Source organism: Heterocephalus glaber, unplaced genomic scaffold (genome assembly GCF_053883595.1).
Source record: "Heterocephalus glaber isolate CG9 unplaced genomic scaffold, H.glaber_assembly_v1.0 deba00001444, whole genome shotgun sequence".
NCBI lineage: Eukaryota > Metazoa > Chordata > Mammalia > Rodentia > Bathyergidae > Heterocephalus > Heterocephalus glaber.
Window position 1 is genome coordinate 27,706,417 of NW_028258297.1, and position 19,744 is coordinate 27,726,160.

The window sequence follows — 19,744 nt, forward strand, 5'->3', positions numbered from 1 at the left end:
TCTGTTCTGATATTTATAATTTCCGTCCTTGTATTGGTTTGGATTCTTATTTTTCTCAGACCTTGAGGTGCACCATTAGGTTGTTTATTTGGACTTGCTCTGCTTTTGCGATGCAGGTATTCACATCTATAAAATTCCCTCTTAGGAGTGTCTTCATTGTGTCCCATAAGTTCTGGTAGGTTGTGCTGGCATTATCATTTAATTCTACAAAAGGTCTTATTTCTTTTGTAACCCCTTGCTTATTTAAGAATGTATAGGGCCAGGGATTTAGCTCAGTGGTTTCGACGCCTGCTGCGAAAGCGCAAGGACCTGAGTTCGATCCCCGGTACCAAAAAAAAAAAAAAGGAATGTATTGTTTGGTTTCCACGCAAGGACATAATTTCTGTGTTTTTTTGGGGGGGTGTTCTGGGGATCGAACTCAGGACCTTGTGCTTGCAAGGCAGGAGCAGTGCCCTTGAGCTAAATCCTTGGCCCTGTGTTCTTACTTTTGTTGTTGATTTTTAACTTCATTGCACTATGACCTGATAATATGCATGGTATAATTTCAATTCTTATTTATTTATTTTAAAATTTCAATTCTTTTACATTTACTTAAGCTTGCTTTGTTGGTGAGTATGTCATCTATTTTGGAGAAAGTTCCATGTGCTGCTGAAAAGAATTTACATTCTGTTGTTGTTGGGTGGAATGTTCTGTAAATACTTATTAAGTCCATTGGCTTGGAGGTTTTGTTCAACTCTGATATTTCTTTGTTGATTTTCTGTCTAGTTTTGCTGTCTGTTTGTAACAGTGGGTATTGATGTCCCACTGTAATTGTGTTTATGTTTATCTGGTCTTTTTGTTTGTTTTTTTGGGGGGTACTGGGGATCAAACTCAGGTCCTTGCGCTTGTGCAGCAAGCATCAAAACCACTGAGCTAAATCCCTGGGCCTATCTGGTCTTTTGTGTCCAGTAGCACTTGGGGTTTTTTGGGGGGTTTTTTTGGTACCAGGGATTGAACTAGAGTACTTGCGCTTGCGAAGCAGGCAAAACCACTGAGCTAAATCCCCAGCCCCAGCAGTACTTGTTTTATAAAGTTGGGTGTACTATTGTTTGGTGCATATATGTTAATAATTGTAGCTGAGGATTTAGCTCAGTGGCACTGTGCCGGCCTCACAAGTGCAGGGTCCTGAGTTCAATCCCCAGTACCAAAAAAAAAAAAGTTGTTTTCTCTTCCTGTTGGATTGTTCCCTTGACCAATATGTAGTGACCTTCTTTGCCTGTTTTGATCAGTTTTGGCTTGAAGACCACTTTGTCAGAAATAAGATAGCTACAACTGCTTTTTTGAGGAATTCCTGTTTTATGTAATATTGTTTTCCATAATTTGATTTTTAGGTTTTTGTTTGTTTGTTTTTGAGACAGGGTCCCCCTGTGTGTTCTAGGCTGTCCTCAGACTCACAGCAATCCTCCTACCTCAGCCTTCTGCTTGTGGGGATTATAAGCATGTGCCACCGTGCCCAGCTGGTTTTTACTCTATGAGTTTACTTTGGGTTAAATGTGCTTGTTGTATATAACAAACCATTGGATTTTGGATTTTGTTTCTTGATCTTTTTTTTTTTTTTTTTGATACTGGGGATAGAACTCAGGTCCTTGTGCTTGCAAGGCAGGTGGTGGAAACACTGAGCTAAATCCCCTGCTCTTGATCCATTTCGCCAGTGTCTTTTGATTATGGAATTGAGACTGTTCACAATGAGAGTTATTACTGGTGGATATTGATTTATTCCTGTCATTGCCTTATTTTCCTGTTGCTGTTTCTCTATCTTTTCTTTGTACTTAACTGGTTACCCTACCTGGTATATTTATTCTGTTAGCCCTTTCGTAATTGTTATCTTCGTTGCCTCTTTCTAGGCTATTCTTGAGAATATTTTGGAGTGGTGGTTTGGAGGTCATGAATTTCTTAGGTGCTCTTTATCATAAAAGATGTCAGATTTCTCCATCATTTTTTTTTTTTTTTTCACATTTCACCAAAAACATTTTATTGGCCTTCTGGAAAGAAATGGGAATTTATTTTCCAGGAAGCAGGATCCCGCCATACTTCTGCTGGAACCAGTGTGTGGCCTGCTCTTTGCTGATTCTGTGTTTGGCCCAAATGCCCCTGCCCTGCACTTCTGGTCTGAAATTCTGGAACCCGGCCTGCCCAGCACCACATACAAGTCCAGGCTGAATCTACCAATGCCTGGCTCATATCTGATGCCCGCACCAATATGTTCCTGGATCTCAAAACCAAAGTTTCCAGTACTGGAGAGATTATTTTTCCTTAATTCATATTCTTGCACCTTTCGACTTCTCTCCAGGATGTCTTCTGCCTTGGCCCATACACTGTGCCACGTACAGCAATCTTTTCCTTTCTCTGATGCCAGAGAATCTGACAGTGGATCTAGTTTTGGAAGCACAGGGTCTGGGCGACAGCTGCTCCCACTCCTCGGGTGCCTGCTGGTCTGGCATCACTCCGCAGACACGGCTTGCAGATGCCAAGTTCCCGGATGGGCTTCCCTTTTCGTCTTCATCCTGCTCTGGGCCCCAGGCGGCTGGGCAAAGCCTGCTCCTAGGGCGGAAGAGGAAATGACCAGGTCCCACCCTCTCACTCATGGGGCGAGAAAGCCCTCTGGGCCTGACCAGCAGAGGGTGGAGATGGACGAAGGCCTTTCTCTATTAGTTTCTTTTATGTTTTTTTGGTACTGGGAATTGAACTCAGAGCCTCGTGCTTTCCAGGCAGGTGATGTGCTGCTGAGCTACATCCAAATACCCATTAGGTTTTTTTGTTTTTTGTTTTGGTACCGGGAATCGTACTCGGGACCTTGCGCTTGGGAGGCAGGCACCGGAACCACTGAGCTAAATCCCCGGCCCCTACCATTACTTTTGAAAGATAGTGTTGCAGGATCTATTAGCCTGGGTTGGAGGTTGTTTTCTTTTAGGGCTTTAAACACGTCACTCCAAGCTCTCTTGGCCTTAAAAGTTTGTGTTGAGAAGTCTGCTGTGATTCTGTTTTACCTTTATAAGTGATTTATTGCTTTTCTCTAATTGCTTTTAAGATTCTCTTGTGTTGGGCTTCTGGGATTTTGAGTATGATATGTCGTGGAGAGTTTCTTTTCTGATTAAGCCTATTTGGGGCCTAATACTAAGACAAACCAAATATTCAACTACTAATGACCTACATTAAGTGTCTACTAAATAGGGCCAGGGATTTAGTTCAGTGGCACCGTGCCTGCCTCACAAGCACAAGGTCCTGAGTTCGATTCCCAGTACCAAAAAAAAGTGTCTACTAAATGGAACACTTTACCTCTATTAACAGTAGAACAGCATTCAGCAGCAATAGCATAAAGTTAACTAGCTATCTAGAAATTCATAAGGCTGAGTAGTTATAGTAGTAGTTACACTAGTAAAGGCAAAATTTGAAAAATTAATCAATGGGTTATGAAAAGGAGGAGAGAAAAATGAGACAGGGGCTCCTATTTAGGAGCAAAAGGAAATTAATAATGATAGAGAACAGTCATAGGAAATAATAAGAAAAATAAGAAAAAAGATAAACAGCACAAACAGGAGATCCAAGTAAGTTAATGAAGGAAGAAAAAAGAAGTTGAAAGGGAAAAAGAGAAAAGGAGATAAAAGAAACTAAGAGGGGAAAGAGGGGGGCACAGATCCTCAAAAAAACCCACTGAAGGACAGATAAAAATAACACTAAATAAAAAACAAACAAAAAATAACACTAAATAGAAAAATAAAAAAAGATGGAGTCAGAGAATAAATTCGTGTGCTGCTGAATGATTGGTTCCTTTGCAAGCTCTGCAGTCTCCGGATCCAGTCAGCCACAATTTTCTCTGCCCAGCTCTGGGGCCTGTGGGCTTCTGAGGGCCCCAGCCTTGCACAAAGGCCCCTCTGTCTGTCCACCCCGGGCTGTGCTCACCATCCTAGTGGCAGTGTCCTCGCTCCCACTGCTGGGTGGGGATACAGTCAGCCTCTGCTCTCCACTGGCTGCAGTCACAGGCTGGGTGTTCACGTGGCTGCTGGACTTCGCATCCACAGGTGTGGGCTCTGGTTGCTCCCTTTTCTCCTGCAGCACTGTCCTCATCTGGGATACGGTCAGTGGGTTTGTCCTCACCTCCACTGCTCATGCTAAGGGGAAGCAAAATGCAGAGCCAGCTTGCAGTTGGCAGTGGTCGTACCCTGGTGGGGCCTGCTTATTCCCTGGTGGAGGACGCTGTTCACCCAACAGGGGCTGCATGAGAGCATGTCCAAATTCAAACAGAAGATGGTGAAGAGGCCAACAAGATTAGTGGAAGGCAAAGCCAAGTAATGCAGCACTTTAGCCATGCCTAGGGGCTCCCTGGGAGCGTGTCTCACTGTATTACTTTCCTGTTGCTGCTGAGGCTGATCACTGCAGACATCAGATTATAAAACAATGCCAATGAGCTCACAGTTCTGAAGGCAGAGTGAACCATTTCATCAAATTAAGGTGTCAGCAGCCTGCCCTATGGAGGGGGCCCCACGTCGCCACTTCCCAGCTTCTAGCCCTGCCAAACCCCTGACTCCTGGCCTCTAAGTCATCATCTTATCACCCAATCTCTGCTGCTGTCTTCCTAGCTCCTAAGACCCTTACCACAATCACATCTGCAAAGGGCCTTAGTCACGGAAAGGGCATCCTTGTAGAGTCAGAGATTACAACATGGATATTGGTTGTGTTTTCTGGTGCTGGGGATTGAACTCAGGGCCTCATACTACTAGGCAATAATTCTAGTGCTGTGCAACATCTCCGGTGCTTTTTGTTTTATTTGGAAGCAGTTTAACTTCACACTTGTAACCCTCCTGTCTCAGCCTCTGGAGTAGCTGGGATTACACACACGGCTTCCATACCTGGCTGTTGCCCTTTCTTCAAAACACCCACTGCCACTGCTTATCTTGTGGCCCTCCGGCTTGGCCTCCAGGACAAACAAAGTCTGGTTTAGGGCTCAGGGTTAGGTTCATGAGGCTCTGCGATCAAAGTCCAGGGCTCCACACCCGAGACCCTGGAGGAGGACTTGGGTCGTGAGTGGCCTCACTTCCGGGAGTGGATGCTGGAGGAATTTATGATCTGAACTTGACCCAGGTTCAGGAAACAGCTGCAGCGATGGGGAAGTGAGGAGCTGGGGAAGTGAGGGGCACAGGCAGGTGAGGCTGAGGGGGGGTATGCTTCAGCATGGCCTGGAGGAGGAAGCGGAGCACCAGAGAGCTCTGAGCAGAGGGGCCGGGGTCCCAGCCCCTCCGTGTCCACAGAGACAGACAGGTGAGGGTGTGGGGACCAGGTGAGGCCACAGTGCTCTCCCCGGGTAACTCGGAACCTGGCAGGTGACAGAAACGGGACAGTTCTCTCCTACCTTTGCAGGTTCTCTCTTCTCCCTGGTCAAGAATGACAGGTCAGTTTTGCTTTAGTTTCCAGGAAAGCGAAACCTTCCTAAGTTCACATGTGCCCAGGGAAGAGCTTGGAGACTCAGTGTCCAGGATCAGCTCCGGACAATGTCATTTGCATCACAGTCTTTCTTTTCCCCGGAGATGCCAGCCCCCACTGAACTGCCAAGTCCCCGCCCTGCCCTGCTCGGCCCAGACACCAGGGCGGCTCAGCCCGGGACTGAGTCACGCTGCGGCCCAGTGGCAGAGGCTCCGCAGAAGAGGCGAAGTCCAGGTGCATTGCTGGCAGCAGCACCCAGAGAGTAGGCTTCGGAGGAGGCAGAGCGAGCAGCATGACTTCCGGGCAAGGTAGGGGCCCCGACCCGGCCAGGGCCCAGCCTCCTGCCCGCTGCCCACTGCACACTGCAGAAATTGTGTGTGTGTGTGTGTGTGTGTGTGTGTGTGTGTGTGTTGCTCACACTGTGTCCTTGGATGTTTTCCAACATTCCTTAGTATGTTAAAATGAATATATTAATATTATTCTTTTTTTTTTTTTTTTTGGTACCGGGGATCGAACTCAGGTCCTTGCGCTTGCGCAGCACGCGGCGAAACCACTGAGCTAAATCCCTGGCCCTGTATTAATATTATTCTTAAACAGATGTATTACTAGGATGGTAAAGCAGCTACATCTTCATGTGACTTTGATCCAATGATACTAAATCGGTGTCAGTTTCATCATAATAAAAAATTGAGTAAAAACATAACTGCTGAAACAATCGTTTAAGAGAAGTGACAGGAAGATGCCTCTAGCTGGGGAACCAAGTGATTTCACACGAGGTGAGGTTGGGAAGGGTAGAATTTGGAAGAGCAAGAGCAGGAGTCAAGTGTGGGGCAAGGCCTGTAGCCCCAACTCTCAGGAGGCTGAGGCAGGAGGACGTCAACTTTGAGGCCAGCTTGGGCTACTTAGTGACTTAACGGGGCCTTGTCTCAGAAAACACATGCCAACAAGGACTGAGATGTGGCTTAGTCTGAAGGCCATGAGTTCAAGCCCCAATAATGCCAAAAACAAAGACGTGGAGAGGTATCTTTTTCTTAGAGAGAAATCTAGAGACTTTGTGAGTTAAGCCTGAAAGAGGGCTTCGGACGCTGTCACCAGCACTTGGTGGGTTTGGGCTGATGAGCAGAGCAGCTGGAAGACCACTGCTGCCTGTGTTCTGGGGGAGGGAGTCACAGGGTCCCAGGCTGGGGTGGAGCGTTGGCGTTGTTGCCACTGTGTTCTCCCTCTGTTAAAATTCTCTTCTGAGTGGAGGTTGGGGGGAGACCAAACGCACTGTTTAAATGAAGGCTCCGGGTATCTTTTTTGGACTTTCCTGTGAAGGAGATGTGTGCAGTGTTTTCTCTCCCCTCCCTTCTCCCCTCTGTCTCTCTGTCTCTCTCTGTCTCTCTCTCTTTCTCTTCTGTTGGGTGCTAGAAATGAAACCAGGGCTTCATACATACTAGGCAGTCACTCTACCCTTCCCTGGGCCGTGAGCCCAGCCCTGTTTCCCCCTCTCTTTCTGCCTTCCTCACCCAGGTAGAGCCCTCTCCACTGATGGGAGATGGTGCCTGCAGAGCCTCCACCCAACCCCGACCCCAGTATCCAGTGCAAACACACACAGGGTTATCACACACACGTATACACACACAAACACACACAATCTTGGGTAAGCACGCCCTGTTGGCTCCCTGAAGTCTCCAGGGACTTGTGGATCTCCTCGGTTCCACACAGGCCTGAGAGTGAAGGTCAGGCTGGGGCCAGTGGGCTCGGAGCCCCTTACTGGCGTCTCTCAGAGCAGCTGGCACTTTTCTGTCCTTCTCCAGCCCACAGAGCATACTTGTCCAGTGGGAGAACCTTGTGTTCCGTCTCAAACTTCATGCGTCTCTGCTTCCTTGGAGAAGAGAGGTTGGGGATGGTGACAGAGCCTCTTGATTTTGGTCCTATTCTTCCATTTCCCCAGACAGACTTAAACTTCCAGACAGCTAACAGGCAAATCTCTGATAGAACTTGCTTTTTGTTTGTTTTTCTTCAGTGCTAGGCAACTGCTCTTCCATTGAGCTATACCTTCAGCCCATCATTCTTTAATGTCAGCCAATTTTTGTTCAAATTATTTTTCTTTTTTTTCTTTCCCCTTCCCCTCCCTATATACAAAAGCTTTGGTTCCCTTTTTTCCTTTCTATTTTCCCTTTTTTTCCTGTCCCTTCCTGCCTTTCTCCCTCCCTCCTCCCTTATATTTTCCTATTTATTTCAGTGTTTTCTTTCTTTGTGTGAGAGAGGATCTTGTGATGTAGCCCAGACTGGCCTTAAACTCATGATCCTCCTGCCTCAGTCTCCCTAGCATGTACTGCCACTTTCTATTTTGAATTTTGAATTACTGGTTTGGTAAGATTAATTCTCTAATGTTTATTCTTTATGATGTTTATTCTTTCTAATGTTTATTCTTTTATGAGGAGACCATCTGGTACAGTGAAGGGGACTTTGATATCTGATATATGTTTATAATAGTTACCATTTCTTTCTTTTTCTTTTTCTTTTTTTTTTTTTTTTTGAGACAGGGTCTCCAGTTCAGACTGGCCATGAACTCACTATGTAGCCCCAGCTGGCCTTGAACTCATGGTGAGCCTTTCGAGCGCTGGGATTACTAGTGTGTGCCACCACGCCCTCCTACAAGTTACCATTTTTTTAGATCTCTTTTTTTTCCGGTACCGGGGATCAAACTCAGGACCTTGCATTTTTGAGAAAGGTGCAGTGCCACTGAGCTACATCCCCAGCCCTCATTTTTTAGGTGTTATTGAGACTGTTAATATTGTACCAACTCAAGCTCATTGTCTCACAGAATTGAAGAATGAAATCAGGGACCAAAGGAAGCAGTTAGGGAATGTTTTTTGGAAATAACAAGAAAAATAGCTCTTGGTGGGTATTCACCAGGAAGAAGTCCCAGAAGTGGAATTTTTTCAGTGCATTTTCTTGGTTTTGGCCTTCTATAGATAAGCAGAGTGTGGGAACTTGTTTAAAACAGGTGGCTCTGTGGGTTTAGGGTCTAAATAAAATGACAGTAGTTACTGAGCTGGCCAGGTACAAGGAGACTGAGTTCAAAGGAAACCAGTTACTCTCAGGTCTAAATTCCCTGAATGCCAGCCTGGAAGTAGGGAGGAGCTGTTAGCCAACTTAGGGACCTCTGCCTAGGCACCTTCTTCCCAGGAGGAGGACCCTCATCTGTCCATGTGTATTGTAACTTTCCTCCTTCCTCCTGTGCTTTATTTTGTTTTTACATCTCTCAATTTAACTAGCTGCATGACTCCAATTAGCTCTTAACTCGAATTAGCTACTTTCTTTTTATCCAGCCGGCTGTACCTTAGGCTGCCTATTTACTAAGTGCCTACGTATAGGCTGACTAACTAAACTGTAGATCACACTCTGTTCCATTAGGACTACTTGTCTTGTGCTTGTTCCTCTGAATTAGATGATGAAAATATTTTATTTAATTAATTAATCATTTTTTTTTCTAGTACTGGGGATTGAACTCAGGACCTTGTGCTTGTGAGGCAGGTGTGGTACCACTGAGCTAAATCCCACCCTTGAATTAAATCTCTGCCCCCCCCATATATGTATTTTAGTACAGGGGATTGAACTCAGGACCTTGTGCTTTCGAGGCAGGAGCCAGAACCACTGAGCTAAATCCCCACCCCACCCCCCAATTTTTTTTTTTTTGGTACCGGGGATTGAACTCAGGTCCTTGCGCTTGTGCAGCAGGCGGAGAAACTGCTGAGCTAAATCCCTGGCCCCCCAAAAATATTTTAATGGTTAAATGGGTTGTGAAATAAATAAAAGATTCTACTGCTTTTGGGTTCTATCGTATGGTCAAAGAAAAGGTTAAAAAGAAAGAGCTTGGCTAAGGTAGGAAAATACGTTTGTGTAGGTGAATAGTAATGTAATCTGTTCAGTCATTAGCTTAATAAATATCTGTCACTAGTGAGTTACAGGCAGTTTGCCAGGGTCTAGGAGATATGCATGGTGTACATCTCACAAATCAGGGTCATTACAAGGGTGTGGTAACTGCTATGCTTGTGAAAGTACCAGACACAATAAGGTCACGTAGAAGTGGGTATTGTACCTGGGGCCCCTGCAAAGTGTCCTCCCACTGTACAGAATCATCCTCCATGGCAGGCTTGAGGGTGACTGGCTTGGCTTGGAGGGGACAGGGCTGGAGACAGAGCCCGAGGTCCAGGCCAGGCACATGCTCTGCCCCCAGCCAAAGCCCCACCATGCTAGTCATCAGTTTCCAGCTTTGAGACAAGGCATCTGGGAAAATAGACCTCAGCAGACTCTAAAACATCTTGCTTTTCTCTGGTTTACCAAGCCAGTCCCATGCAATGAGTCTATGAGAGAATCTTCTAGGTCCATTTTTGGGTGTGGCATGCAGGGCTGGAGGAATGTAGAGCTCTGCCTCTTAGCAGCTGAATTTGTACTTGGATGTTATTTGACATGATCATCTGTTGACCAACAGGTCCTTCAGCAGGAGACCCCACTCTGAGGTAAGGAGCAGTGGCCCAGGGACATTTCCTTCAGCAAGAATAAAGAACAATACAAGAACCCGGGGCTACAGACTTTTCAATTGTTCCTTTCCTCTTTTACTGTGTTCCCATTCTTTCTTTTTGCCTTTTGCAGCTTAATTTTCCGATCATTGTTTTTCTATCTTTCCTGCTGTATCCCGTGGTTCCTCTTTAACTACCTTTGCCTGTTCCTCTTCTCTCTTTCAGTCACATTTCTTAGAGCCCTTATGAAATGTCCCGAGAAACTGTCACTTCAACCTTACTTCCTGCTTTAAATCCTCTGCCCGTTTCCCAGACTCATTCTACCAGGAGGTCACGCGGGAATTGTGTCATCTCAGGAAGGAGACCGGGGGTGCTGACTGTGGAACAGCTGCATGTGGTGCCTCGGGAGTGGCAGGAACCTGAAAGTGCAAGAGCTTACTTAACTGTGTCTGCAGAGCAAAGTCAGCACAGTCCTGCACTTCCTGGGCAGAAGAGCTCTCTGCCTCTCTCTCTCTTTCGCCATTATTTTCAGATGGGCTCTTGCTCTGTTGGCCTTGAGCTCTACATTCTCCTGCCTCAGCATCCCAAGTAGCTGGGATTACACCATACACTGCCACCTCTGGCTTAGGTTACTCTTTTCTCAGACTGTCCGCCTAGAAGATTCTTTTGAGACTTTAGCACTTGCTAAAATCTAGTTACCACTAAGTGTGAAGCAGGAAGATTAGCAGATGACAGGAACCTTAAGGGGAGGCTCGGCGGCCCTTACACACCACACTGCAGCCCACACTCAGGCCGTGGGGAGCCGGCCTCACTCCCGAGGTGGGCAGAAGCCCTCCCCCCGGCGGGGAAGGACACTCAGGATGGGAACGGCCCGAAGGCAGCACAGACACGGCCTAGGAACAGGTCCAGACCCAGGCTTTGCACCTGCCCGAGAGAGGGCGTGGGCTGATGGCCCAGGACCCGGACCCTGTGAGAGCCCAGGCTCTTTGGTGTTTCAGGAGGAGGATCGAGCCCTGGCAGTTCGAGACCTCCTTCGACCCCCGGCAGCTGCGGAGAGAGACCTGTCTGCTGTCCGAGGTGCAGTGGGGCACGAGCCCCAGGGCCTGGCGGGGGTGCAGCCTGAACACAGCCCGGCACGCGGAGGTGAGCTTCATGGACAGGCTCACCTCGGAGGGGCGCCTGCGCGGCCCCGTCCGCTGCTCCATCACCTGGTTCCTGTCCTGGAGCCCCTGCGGGGCCTGCGCCCAGGCCATCGGGGAGTTTTTGAGGCAGCACCCGAACGTGAGTCTCGTCATTTACATCGCACGGCTTTTCTGGCACGTGGATGAGCAGAACCGGCAAGGACTCCGGGACCTGGTGACCCGTGGCGTGCGCATGCAGGTCATGAGCGACCCAGGTAACACAGGGAGCAGGAGGCCACGTGGGCCGGGGCCGTGGCAGTGGCTGCTGTGTGGACAGGAGCTGGTTGCCCCGGGCTGGAGCCTCAGCCGTGAAAAAGCCCAAGCTGATGTGAGAAAGGTGCAGGGCAGACTCGCAGGGCGAGGGTCCTGGGCGCCGGGCCTGCTCTGTCCCCTGGGTGCTGGGTGGGGGTCAGGATGCTGCCCGGGCCACACGCGCTGTGGAGGGAGCTGCACACCCAGCCCTCGAGCATCCTGGGGCCCGGTGTGCCCTTTCCGGGGTGAGGCCACGTCCGGAAGCCTTTGTGTGCGGTGTGCACATGAGTGTGTGTGCATCCCAGCCTATATCTGGGTCCTAGGCCTTGCCCTCGGCCTCGCATGCACCTACTCTCAACGAGCTATACCCCAGCTTCCTTGTTACCTCCCTGCTGTATCTGTGGGACGAGCCAGGATCTGTGCTTCCTCAGAGTTCGCCCACTGCTGGAGGAATTTCGTGAACTACTCGCCAGGGCAGGAGGCGCGCTGGCCCCAGGTGCCGCCCGTGTGGACCTGGCTGTACTCGCTGGAGCTGCACTGCATCCTGCTCGTAAGTGGCTGGGGCACAAATGCTGCTGCAGGAAGAGCCTTCCCACCCCCAGCCTCTCTCCTGACAAGCGGCACACTTGCTCTATGTGGATTTTCACACTGAGGTTTGGTTGTTAAACTCCCCAACTCATGGCCCACGCCATGCTGCTAGTGCTGAGGCTGAGGCAGGAGGAACATGAGTTTGAAGCTGGCCTGGCTACACAGTTTAAGACCCACCAAGAGACTGTCTCAGAAAGTCAAAAAAAAAGAAAGAAAAGAAAATCTGAAAATAAGACCTTTGGTGGTAAACGTGTTGGAGGAAAGAATGGGTAAATTAGCCTAAGATATACATATATGAGCCCCATATTAATTCCTGTTATCATTATTGGGTTTTTTTGTGTGTGTTTGTGTGTGTTTCCTGTTGTGCTTTGTTTGTGGAGCTGCAGATTGAAACTTGGGGGCTTGCCTCTGAATTATATCCCCAGTCTTTTAAAACTTTTATTTTGAGAAGCTCTCTAAATCGCTCAGTTGCCCAGGCTGGGTTGAATTTGCAATCCTTCTTCCTCAGCCCATAGGGTGTGGGTGTTGCAGGTTACAACTGTGCACCACCAGGCTTGGCAGCTATCTTACACGATCCATCACCAGAGAAAATGGCCCCAAATATGAACCTAGCTATCCTGTATCATCTAGCTATCTACCTGGATCTATCTAATCTAGGTATCAGGGCATCCACTGAGCTACAACCAGAGCTATAGCTTTTGGTTTGTTTGTTTGTTTGTTTGTTTGTTTGTTTTTGGACACAAGCTTTTTCTAAATTGCCCGGCTTGATCTTGAAATTCTGATCCTCCTGCCTCAGCTTCCCAGAGTGCTGGGATTACAGGCATTTGCTACCACACCCAGCTTGTTATTGTCATTTTTTGTTTGTTTGTTTGTTTGTTTTGAGACAGGGTCTCGCTATGTAGTTCAGGCTAGCTTCAAACTCACTATGTAGCCCAGGCTGGCCTCAAACTCATGGCGATCCTCCTGTCTCAGCCTCCTGAGTGCTGGGATTACAGGTGTACTCCACCATACCCAGCTCAAGTTTTGTTTTGTTTTTTGGCAGGGTCTCGTCTGTAATCTGGGCTAGATTAGAACTCCTTGAACTCACTAAGCAGGCCAGGCTGGCCTTGAGCTCAGAGCATCCTCCTGCCTCAGCAGGGTGCTAGGCTTGGGAGTCTGCGCCATCATACCTGGCTCTCCTCATTATGGCTGCTATTGTCACGGCTCACAGTGGCTCTGCAGCACTTCAGACCACCCCTTTCCCTTACCTGTGTGTCATCCTGTTGGAGAAATGCAGGTGTCCCATTCGGCTGCTTGGAAGTCCCTCAGTGTTCTTCCAATTGACATTTTAAATGTTCATGCTCATGATCGTATTAATTAAATATTTGTCCTAAGGGTAAAATATAATTCTTTTTTATTACAGAATCTTCCACCCTGTTTAAAGATTTCAAGAAGACATCACAATCAGCTTACATTTTTCCAACTTATTCTTCAAAATTGCCATTACCAAGCAATTCCGTCCCCTGTCCTTTTAGCCTCGGGGTTGATACATCCTTTTGTGACCTGGGCTTGAGCAGAAAGTGTGTACATTGCGTGTACACTGTCGCAGGAGTAGTGTTCATGCCTCCTAGGGAGTGAGGGCCATCTGGAATCCAGAATTGGGCCGGGAGTGTGGACTACAGGCAGGGTGTTGTCCACCAAGTGTGAGGCTCTGGGTTCAAACCCCAGAAATGAGATAAAAAGAAAAAAAAAGAATCTAGAAATTTTCACAAACAGCTATATCACATATTGTGTGTTCTCTGCCCTGTCCCAAATTACCCTAAAACTTTGCACCCTCAACTAACAGTAAATATTTATTTTGACCATAGTTTTTGTGGCTCAGTTCTGAATGTGTGTGTGTGTGTGTGTGTGTGTGTCTGTGTCAGGCCTGGGGCTCCCCTGAGGCGACCTCAGGGGCCCCCAGAGCCCAGGGACCGAGCCCCCCACTCATGGCCTGGAGAGGCGGGCAGAGGGTGTGGAGGGCGTCACTTCCGGCCATGCAGGCGCCCCCGGGGCTGCTCCACAGCCTGGCAGCTGCTTTCCCCCAGAGCCAGGGGCCTGGGGACAGCAGGGCGGGCCTGTCCCCATCTTGCGACTGAATCCTGGACTCGCCCTGCTCGCACGTGCAGCTGCGGGTCGCTGTGCGGCACTCGAGTCCCGGCCGAGACCATGGGCAGCCAGCTTGGGTCCCTTCGGGGCCTAGGGACTTTGTCCGTCTTCCGGACAAGCCATTCCACGGCGCCGGCCTCCAAGACATCGCTAGAGGGAGACAAACCACACAGCAGAGTTCTGTTTCTTTTCGTGTCGGCACCTAACAGGATTTGTTTTCTTTTTTGTGGCGTTGGAAACGGAAGCCGGTGCCTCCTCTACCCAGGCCCGTCCCGCGCCGCGCTCCAGGCGGAGAAATCAGCTGCCCCCGGAGGAAATCAGAACGCGCCTCGGAGGGCAGGGCTCGGAGCCGCCACTGGGGGCGCTAGCAGGCTGAGAGGCCCCCGGGCCGGGTCGCAGAGCAAACACGGGGAGGGAAGGGGACCCAGGCGGGCCTCAGGGACCCGCGAGGGCCAGACTGGCTCGTCCTTGGCTGGCTTGCTCTCCCCGGGTTATGGGAACAGGGCCGTCTCCTGGCTGTCCTGTGAAGGCAGGGTATGTTTTGTTTTCTGGTTTTGCCTTTTTTTGGTTTTGTTTTTGGTACCGGGGATCGAACTCTGGTCCTTGCACCTGGCGCAGCAGGCGGCGAAACCACTGAGCTAAATCTCTGGCCCTGGTTTTGCCTTTTTGATACTGGGGACTGAATCTAGCACCTAGAGCTCGCTGGCAAGCATTCTGTCCCTAAGCCACACCCCCAGCCCTCTGTGCAGCGTTGTAAAAGCTGCTGTGACAGATACCATTTACTAGTTGTTCTCACACAAAAAAAAAAAAAAAAAAAACAAAAAACTTTTTTTTTTTTGGTACCGGGGATCGAACTCGGGTCCTTGTGCTTGTGCAGCAGGCAGCAAAACCACTGAGCTAAATCCCCAGCCCTATCATTTTTTTTTTGTACTGGGGATCAAACCCAGGCTCACTGGTGGCTACACAGCCAGTCTTTGTTTGTTTGAGACAGGATCTTGCCAAGACACTAACATGCCTAGGGTCGGCTGGGACCTGTGATCCTTCTGCCTCAGTTTGCCAGCATGTTGGGATAACAAGTGTGGAGCAACACCCCCACCTAGAAAAAGACTTACATTAGGTAAAATCTTGTCAAAGGTTAAGAGTCAGTTTCTCCCATTTCCTTTTATTCACACAAGATGAACAATGTAAACTTTCTTTTTTTGCAGTCCTGTGGATTGCGGGGCCTCCCATATGTTCAGCAGGTACTTTACCACTGAGCTATATATCTTTGTCTTAAATGTTGAACATAGTGTCCATACTCTACAGGTTAACTACAAATCTGACATTTTATTCCTGCTTTTTTTTTTTTTTTTTTTTTTTTTGCTTAATTTGAACAATTTCATTTAATTTCAGTAGATAGTATAGATAAGTCATAAAAATGTGAGTTATGGGCCGGGGATTTAGCTCAGTGGTTTCGGCGCCTGCTGCGCAAGTGCAAGGACCTGAGTTCGATCCCCAGTACCAAAAAAAAAAAAAGTGAGTTATAAGCAATATAAAAACATGTAAGTAGTCATGAAACAAGATAGGAAGGACCTATGGCATTTATTTATTTATTTATTCATTTATTTTGGTACCGGGGATCGAACTTGGGACCTTGTGTTTATGAGGCAGGGGGCAGAACCACTGAGCTAAATCTCCGGCCCTGGGTGGACTTTTGACTGATCCTTTTACCTTTCCTCTTTCCTAAGCAAACCCACTCTGATGCCTTTACTTCCTGCCGTTTTGTATCTGTTCCTCTCCACTTCCCTTCTCAGAGTGACCCCCTCACCACTCCATCAACCCACAGCTCAGCTGCGCACTGAACCCCCTAGACCTGCTCTCCTCTGCTCATATTCCCTGTTAGCAGCTAATGCAAGACCTGCCTAGAAACTGCAATCACTTATTAAGCCAGGATAAATACATTACGTAGAATTACAGAAAGCAACTTAAAGGGTGCAAAAAGTCTATGTATCAGAAAACCTAAACATTACCAATTTTATTACTTAAATGCTAAACTTGCACAAATAACTTGTCTGAGTCTTCGTTTCCTCGCCTATAAAGTTAAGATAAGGAGTAATGAGGGTAGCTCAGGCTCTGGGCTCTATCTTTAGCAAGAAAAAAAAAGGTGATATATGGCTCATGGGAAGAGAAAACTCAAAGCCAGAATCTTCTCTTTCTAGCATATAAGATATTGATTTCTGGGTAACAAATAACAATACCAAAACTCAGTGGCTCACACAAGATTTGTTTATTATGCCCTTATGTTATTATGTATATTATTTGTGTATTTTGTGCCCCGGAAATTGAGAGTGGGTTACTGGGTGGGTTGCTCCAGCATCTTCATGGTTTCAGTCAGGTGTGGGCGGAGCCGAGCTCTCCTTAAGGGCAGACCAGGTGCACTTCCAAGATGGCGCCCTCCATGGCGGGGGGGGGGGGGCGGGGGAGCGGGGGGGGCGGGGGGGGAGGACCCGGTCCTGCCAGGCAGCCCTCCCCATAGGTCCACTGTGTGTCACCACAAAATGGCAGCTAACGGCAATGTAGGTGCCAGGCATTTGGTTAGGCACTCACTCAACTCACAGGAAGAATATGCTCACGCTTAGAAAACGAACGCACATAACAGGTTTTCCGTGGGAAGGACCACAGGGTGTCTCGAAGAAACATTTGTTATTTGTGATTTCAATGGGTTTCTTTTTCTCTGCCTAGCCTTTAAATGGTGGCATTTAGTGGAGTGTAACTGTGGCTTTGTCTCTACTCATCATGTACACTTTCACTAGGAATTCTCACCCACATCTCTGTATTCTGCTACAATCTTTATATTGACATCTTGTAAATCTCCATTTTAGTTACGCCTCTTTCCTGAAACAGTTATTTTTAATTCTCCACAATGCATCTGCTGTTATGAAGGCACAACATTCCAGAATAACCTGGTCCTAGTGTAGAAGTGGCACCAAGGTGCTGTGAGGCTGAAGAAGAAAAACAGAGATCCTGCGCAATCCGTTGGGGACTTACTGACTGAAATGTGGTTCTGGGCAGCAACAAGACAGGTACATCTCCGTGGTGTGGGTCAGAAAACCACTTATAAAGTGGTTAGGACAAAAATCACTGAATCCAAGTCAGAGTCTTCCATAGTTCTCTCAAGCTAATATCAAAGAGTCAGACAGATTCCTGGAGCCAGGCACTGGGGATAACACTCCATCCCCCACCCTATGAGTCTTGTCTGTTCATAGTATCCTGGGAAGCTGGGAGGGGAAAACCAGCCCAGGTTACTCAGTGGCAATCACGGTAGCAAATATTCAAGATGGTTGCCGTCATGTCAAGCTGAATCCATACACAAACAACTCGGTGTTTTAAAAAAATGATATTCCTGATTTTCTAAAATGACTTCTTTGTCTCCCCCTTCACTGAAACCAAAAGTGGAAGCCTAGAAACCTCGTTTTCCTTCTTTCACCTTCCTTTCCTTTCACTGTAGGACAGGCCACACATGCTGCTAGGGTGAGGCAATGGGTATGTAGGAAAATGAATGGAATCGGGGAGTTCTGAGGGAGGAAATCAAGGAGGGGGTGGACCATGCAGGCATCACTGGCAGAGGAGGTGCATGAGATGACTCAGATTTCAGAGCTTCCGACACAGTTCAAGCAGTGGCCTTCAGTGTCACAGGGTGCATGGTGAACGGTAAATATTGATTGTATTCTCATCAAATGCGTCAACATGCATGGTGGTCCATGCTTGTAAGAACCAGTAAGTACCTGGGAGGAAGAGGCAGGAAGATGGCAACTTTTTGGCCAGCTTGGACTACAGAGGGAGATTTTGTCTTAAAACAAACAAACAAAAAACCAAAACAAACCCAACTTTTAAAATCTGCAGTTACTTGCTAAATTGTGTTCTGTCCTTAGACTTGCTAAAGGATTCAGCCTAGGCATTGGTTTTAAAATGCACACCAGGAAATTTTAAGGGATTCTGTGCAGGTTTTGTTTTTTTTTTCTGTTTGCAGTGCAGGAGGTTGAACCCAGGGCCTTAGGGGCATGCTGGGTAAGTGGGTTAAGTGCTCTACCTCGAGCTATACTGTAATAGCCCTACGAACTCGTGTGAGTGTGTGTGTGTGTGTGTGTATGTGGCCTAGTCTTGAACTCGATGTATAGCCCACTGACCTCAAATTCCCAGTCCTGACTCAGCCTGGGAATATAACATGAGTCAGCATGCCTGTCTCCTACAATCCCAAGAATGATTTTTTTCTGGGGGTACTGGACATCAAACTCAGGACCTTGCGCTTGCAAGGCAGCTAAATCCCCGGCCCAAGGAATGATATTTTTAAAAGACAGAGGAATTAAAATGGCATGACAGAGTAGTATTCCATGAAACAGAGTTCTAGAAATGAAGACTATCTATAAGAAATTTGAAAGCTTTCCTTTCTGCTGATGGGATGAGATTTGAATATTCATTGGGTTTTTTTTTTTGGTACTGGGGATTGAACTTGGGACCTTGCACTTGCGAGGCAGGCAGCGGAACTACTGAGCTAAATCCCTGGCCCAGATTTGAATATTCTAAAAAGTTGCAAAGGTTTGATGGTTGCGGCCCATTGGAGATGCTAAAGTTCTAGAGCCGGATCCTGACCTTCCTCCCAAATAAACCTTCATAAACCAAAGTCAGAAATGAGGTTAGGCCGGAGGCAGACTGAGCCGGAAGAAGAAGTTCTCATTATGCACTTTTTATAGGAATCAGGTAACTGTCCAACCATTTTATGGCTGTAATAAAGTTTGTTGCTTTGTCTGTTTCCGTGTGGGTTGGGGGCTGCCGCTGAGCTACACCCTGGCCCAGGGTGTTTCTTGAGTAGATCGGCATTCTCCCCTAGCCCTGCTCCCCATGGCTGTGGCCTGGTGGGTTTCTCTGTCGTCATCTGGACTAGGGGAGTTTGAGGCAATTCCAGTGCCCAGTGGGAAAAGTCACCACTCTCAGATAAAGTGGGATTACAGTCGCCCTGCAATAGTAGGGCTCTCTTTTTCTTCTTCCTTTTGAGGTACTGGAAGTTGGACCCAGGGCCTTACCCTAGCTCTGCAACTGCATTTCATCTCTTTTTTTTTGGTACCAGGGCTCGAACTCAGGTCCTTGTGCTTGCAAGGCAGCCGGTGGAACCACTGAGCTAAATCCCTGGCCCTCGATTCCTTTTTAAATTTTTATTCTGAGACTGGTCTCACTATTGCCAGCTCTGGACTTGAATTTGCAGTCCTCCTGCCTCAGCCTCCCTCAGCTGGGTTGGCAGTGTGCACCGCTGTACCAGGCTCCCCTTCCTTCTCCTGGGGCCTGGCATGCACTAGGCAAATGCTGTACAACTGAGCCACAGCCGCAGCCCAAAAGTGTAATTTCTTTCTTTCTTTTTTTTTTGGTACCAGGCAGGGATTGAACTCAGGAGCTTGCTCTTGCGAGACAGGTGGCAGAACCACTGAGCTAAATCCCCAGCATGTTTTTTTTTTTTTTTTTGGTACCAGGGATTGAACTCAAACTCAGGACTTTGTGCTTTCGAGGGAGGCAGGCGGTGGAACCACTGAGCTAAATCCCTGGCCCCAAAAGTGTAATTTCTTACCTCCTCTGGCAATCAAACTCTGACTGCAAAGT

At 47.8% G+C, this 19,744-nt stretch overlaps 1 protein-coding gene and 1 long non-coding RNA gene across 4 annotated transcripts; one reads left to right on the forward strand and one right to left on the reverse strand.

Annotated features, from left to right (window-relative positions):
• Positions 1–1,227: 1,227 nt before the first annotated feature.
• On the reverse strand, positions 1,228–5,518 carry LOC147827534 (uncharacterized). The gene is made up of 3 exons (XR_015452350.1): positions 5,387–5,518; positions 3,940–4,148; positions 1,228–2,580 (listed from the first exon to the last, which is right to left on the reverse strand). It is a non-coding gene; the product is annotated as an uncharacterized LOC147827534 (long non-coding RNA).
• Positions 5,519–5,629: 111 nt separating this feature from the next.
• Positions 5,630–14,081, forward strand: Apobec1 (apolipoprotein B mRNA editing enzyme catalytic subunit 1). 3 transcript variants are annotated; one of them, XM_004869517.3, is made up of 5 exons: positions 5,630–5,765; positions 9,941–9,968; positions 10,967–11,364; positions 11,833–11,951; positions 13,392–14,067. In XM_004869517.3, the coding sequence occupies exons 1-5, from the start codon at positions 5,750–5,752 to the stop codon at positions 13,539–13,541; spliced, it is 711 nt and encodes a 236-aa protein (XP_004869574.2). In that variant the 5' UTR covers positions 5,630–5,749; the 3' UTR covers positions 13,542–14,067. The 3 variants fall into 3 exon arrangements, with proteins under 3 accessions (XP_004869574.2, XP_087070261.1, XP_087070260.1); XM_087214135.1 differs by having other exon boundaries at positions 10,967–11,951; positions 13,392–14,080; XM_087214134.1 differs by lacking the exons at positions 5,630–5,765; positions 9,941–9,968 and having other exon boundaries at positions 9,979–11,951; positions 13,392–14,081.
• Positions 14,082–19,744: the final 5,663 nt, after the last annotated feature.